Raw genomic sequence first — 4,378 nt, 5'->3', positions numbered from 1 at the left:
CGTTCTTTAGTCATTAGTGGAGGAGGACGCCTCGTGATCGGCCAAGAACTGGATTCCGCCAAGGGTTATTTTAATATTTTTCAAACCCTTATTGGTGAGGTCGCTGACTGGACGCTGTTGAATGAGTCTCTGAGCGTGAAGGAAATGAGGGATTACGTCGCCTGCCGCGGCCTTCCCGACCGTGTTCATCCACTGCTCCACCTGGACACTTCTATGTTAGGATGGGAACTTTACGGCCCGTCTCTCTCGTATAACTTGACCGTGGACGATGTGTGTCGCCGTAGATTTATAGACTCCTTAGTGATGTTTCCGCATAGGGTGGAACAGAGGGAAGCTACCAGGTTCTGTGAGATGCTTGGTGGGAAGCTCCCTTTGCCCCAAAACCAAGAAGACAATGATGATCTGATTGTCTTAGCTAGAGACTATGAACAAGAGTGTATCAACAACTGGAATACCGTTTCTTGGCTGGGAATCTTCGGAAACATCACAGCTGAGGCATGGCAAAGTCAATCAGACTTCACGCCACTGACTTGGACAAATTTTCAGTCACGTTTCAATCCTCCCACAAAAGTATGCAGCTGTGTAAGCCTTTATGTTATCAACAACTCTTCCTTATGGGCTTGTGTACCGTGTACAGAAGAAACATGTGCTATTTGTCATTTTCCAAACACTCCATTTCTGTACTTGAGAGGTCTCTGTAAAGATAGTGAATTCGATGATACATTCATATTAAAGAGTGATCAAGGAAACACTCCCTTATATATAGGAAAATTTAAAAGCCGTATATCACTAATAAAGGACACTTGGAGGCTTGAATCAACTTTGAATGAAAGCAGATCTTCCGCCACAATGAAGGACGACGTATCAACCAGCCCGATTGGCAGACACAACTGGAGTATAAACAGTGATGAGTGCGGACAACTACAGGTAAGAAAGTTGAGTAACCCTAAACACTGAAGAGTCTAGGTTTACCAAGAGAATGCATGTCTGAAAGTAACTCCCCATCCCCGCACGCGCCCAACCTTCCTGTGTGCCTGTTACTGTTGCATTTCCTAGTTCTTAATTGTTAACACTTTTCCGCAACACTAAGATATTGATCAGATAAAAAGTATGGGGCATCAGTGGGGGAGAATGTAAAACTGAGTCTGTGTGTGTGTGTGTGTGTGTGTGTGTGTGTGTGTGTGTGTGTGTGTGTGTGTGTGTGTGTGTGTGTGTGTGTGTGTGTGTGTGTGTGTGTGCGTGAGCGCGCGCGCGCGTGCGTGCGTGCGTGCGTGTGCGCCCGCGCGACCGCGCGTTTTCCTTTGATGGCATGACTTTATACTTTTAAACAGAAAGAGCTGTTGCTGTCGGCGTGCAACAGTGAGCAGTTTCCGTGTGACGACGGGCAGTGTGTGGCTCAAGATCAGCGTTGTGATCAAGTATCTGACTGTTATGATGGGAGTGACGAGCAAGATTGCGCCGTGATCTTGGTGCCGAAGGAATACCAAAGGAAAGTCACTCCTCCCCCAATGTCTGACGGTGCCCTCTCTCTCCACCTCACCCTCAGGATAATCTCCGTCAGAAACTTCGATCTCGTTGGTTTCAAAATCGATCTCGACATGATTCTTGTCGTGGAATGGAAGGACATTAGACTGAACTTTTTCAACTTGAGGGATAGCATTTTCTCCAACCGTGTGACTGTAAGTGCATTATAACAAGCCTTGGCCGCCAGCCTTTCTAAAGGTTAAAGTGAAGAATAGAGACAGACCTTAGGCCGCTGTCTCACGATGAACATTCGAATAATGTTGTTTCTGATCATTTCGTAGAGATGTCTACTTGCTATACAAATACAGGTAATTTTAGTTCTGAGTTCTCGTGATGTACTATTTGATATCTTTTTATACTATTTAGTATTATATTCTAGGAATATAAAAAAATCTGGATGCCGAAGTTCTCTGTGGTATCAGGCAATAGAGTTCCTGCAGAGACTCTGCCGAGCACCCCGCTCATCCTGCAAGTTAGGCGCGAACACCCGCCCCTCCCAGACGACACAACCAGCGTTACTAAAGGTTGGTGTTTTTGGTGAATTTATATCGGAACAGTGTCATTGGTCGGGAATGAGAAGAGCGCTCTTCAAAATATCAGAGTTGCTAAAGACTGTAAAAAGTATTAAATCCTGTTTTATATTGAATTTCAGATGAGATTTTTGACGGCACCAACAACCCTCTTGTGCTACGTCTACCAATTTCCATCACACTGAACTGCCAGTTTTACCTTAGAACTTATCCCTTCGACGACCAGCAGTGCACGTTTGTATACTTCCTTAACAACGGGAACAATGTTTCCTTCATATTGGTGAGCCTTCTTCATGTCTCTATTACCTTAGAACAATAATCTTCATATAGTTAAAACCCACCACTTGCTTAAAGTTAAGTTACATTAGTAACACTTATAAAAGTAAATGCAGTTTTTCAAAGAAAAAAAAAGATTCAGGCAATAAGAAAGTAGTGATAGCATCTTTGTTGACTTGTGAGCTCCATCTGTTGCTGGCTTGGACCTTGTTTAGGCCGAGCAATTGACAATGTGCCAGTCGAGTACTCCTGCACCTTTTTAGGTCAGAGGATAAATGAATACATCTGACAGTTTGGAATGTGCATATAAGCACATAACAGAGATAGTTTCAAAAGCTGAAACGTGAATATTGGCATTACCGTTCGGTGTATCTTTTTTGCCTGTCATTGCAGAATTCGGTGGCGTTCACTGGTTATCGACAACTACTGGAGTACGAGGTAGTGGGAACGTCGGGCGTTGTCAACAACTCCGCTATTTCCTCTTTTTCGGTAAGAAATTGGTATTATTTTGGTCTGTTCTTTATTCTACGATTAAAATTCACCGCCTCTTCTTTATTTATGTGAAGTGTTTGGTGTAAACTTATTCTTCATCAAAACGTTCGCCTTTATTTGGTCTGAGAGGCTGCGGTCATTGACAGGTGGTGATAAAATTCACGAACCAGTTTGGTTACTACGTGGGCAACGCATTCCTACCCAGCATCTTCCTGGTCATCATCTGCTATCTCACTTTTTGGTTCTCCCTTGATGACTTCCAGGTACGGTATGTCTTTGGCCCAGTGCAGAGTTTGAGATTTTTTTTTTTTTCTTGTACCGAGAATACGTATCAAGAGATCAAAGAATAATATAAACATGAAGGTTCTGAAGTTTTATCTCGGTCTTAGTGCAGAGTAAGACTGTGAAAATACCCTGTGGGAATTTAAATTTTCGCCTAACTGGTTGCCTTATAGGTTCATGGTTTATATTTATATTTTTATTTTTCTATTACAAATATTAGAATTCACAAACAAAGTCACCACCGAGAGAAAAAATAGTCAGATGACCCCAAAGTTATACGAAAAACTCCTTATGACTCGTTTATGATAGTGATGAATTACTTTGATGCGACCATTGTTCCTTGTTCCTTGGGTGGCCTGGCTTGGCTTGGCATGGCGTGGCGTGGTGGGACGTGGCGTGATGTGGCGTGGCGTGGCATACAGGACCGCATCATGGTGTCACTCACGTCACTGCTGGTGCTCACTGGCTTGATGACGCAAACTAGCCAATCCATCCCCAAGACAGCGTACCTCAAGCTCATCGACGTTTGGTATATCGTCCTTATTTTCATAGACTTTTTGATTATCGTAGTTCTGGCAGTGATTGAGAACCTCCGCCAGCACACTAAGTCAGGAGAGGTCAAGGTCATAAGGAGTTCCAATGGTGATAAGCAGAAGGCGCCGTTCGTGTGGCTGCCTCAACCTGGCCCAGGTGTAGAGAGCAAAGTCAACGCCATCTCCATCGTGGTGTTCCCTTTAGTCTGCATCATCTTCATCGTTGTCTATTTTGCCATTGGCCTTTCCTACATCGCTAATTGATGCTGGTGTTTATTTGCCTTTTTCGGATGTTCTGTGTCTATATTATTATTATTCTTATCGTTGTTGTTATTATTCACATTGTCTGCTAAAACTATTGCTCGTTTGAATCCTAAAATCGTTGTATTCAGGTCACTTTTTACCCCTTCAGCACCATGACGCGTTTTCGTATTCACTCTGATGATTATTTGGTGATTTTATACAGCTTCAAATACTCATGAAGGAGTTAAAATAGTAAAGACTGTGGCCCTTAATCTTTTGACTTCCATAGACCCTTCTTGATGTCAATAAAATAGTCTAATCACACTAAAAACTCAAGGTAGAAATGCATCCCAGTAATGAAGTGGTTAAATTCTTTGTCATCACCATCATAATTCTGTAAGTAAGATAGTACATGTTACCTTACCATCGACTCTCGAGGAAGCGAGTGGGATCGGTATGTTATTAGTCCTGCCAGCTGTGAGGCGCCTCGCTCTCTGT

General features: G+C 43.1%; 1 protein-coding gene across 1 annotated transcript in view; it reads left to right on the top strand.

Annotated features, from left to right (window-relative positions):
• Positions 1-4,152, top strand: part of LOC123515835 — a 6,469-nt gene extending 2,317 nt beyond the window's left edge. Inside the window, exons 6-12 of the mRNA XM_045274720.1 lie at positions 1-927; positions 1,332-1,679; positions 1,904-2,048; positions 2,177-2,334; positions 2,724-2,873; positions 2,969-3,085; positions 3,527-4,152. The exon at positions 1-927 is cut by the window's left edge and continues 33 nt beyond it. Coding sequence (XP_045130655.1) covers positions 1-927; positions 1,332-1,679; positions 1,904-2,048; positions 2,177-2,334; positions 2,724-2,873; positions 2,969-3,085; positions 3,527-3,901 — 2,220 coding nt within the window. The 3' untranslated portion in view covers positions 3,902-4,152. The remainder of the gene's footprint in view (positions 928-1,331; positions 1,680-1,903; positions 2,049-2,176; positions 2,335-2,723; positions 2,874-2,968; positions 3,086-3,526) is intronic.
• Positions 4,153-4,378: the final 226 nt, after the last annotated feature.

This window comes from Portunus trituberculatus, chromosome 40 (genome assembly GCF_017591435.1).
Source record: "Portunus trituberculatus isolate SZX2019 chromosome 40, ASM1759143v1, whole genome shotgun sequence".
Lineage (NCBI taxonomy): Eukaryota > Metazoa > Arthropoda > Malacostraca > Decapoda > Portunidae > Portunus > Portunus trituberculatus.
The sequence above is the reverse complement of the archived record's forward strand: the minus strand, read 5'-3'. Positions and strand labels throughout refer to the sequence as shown.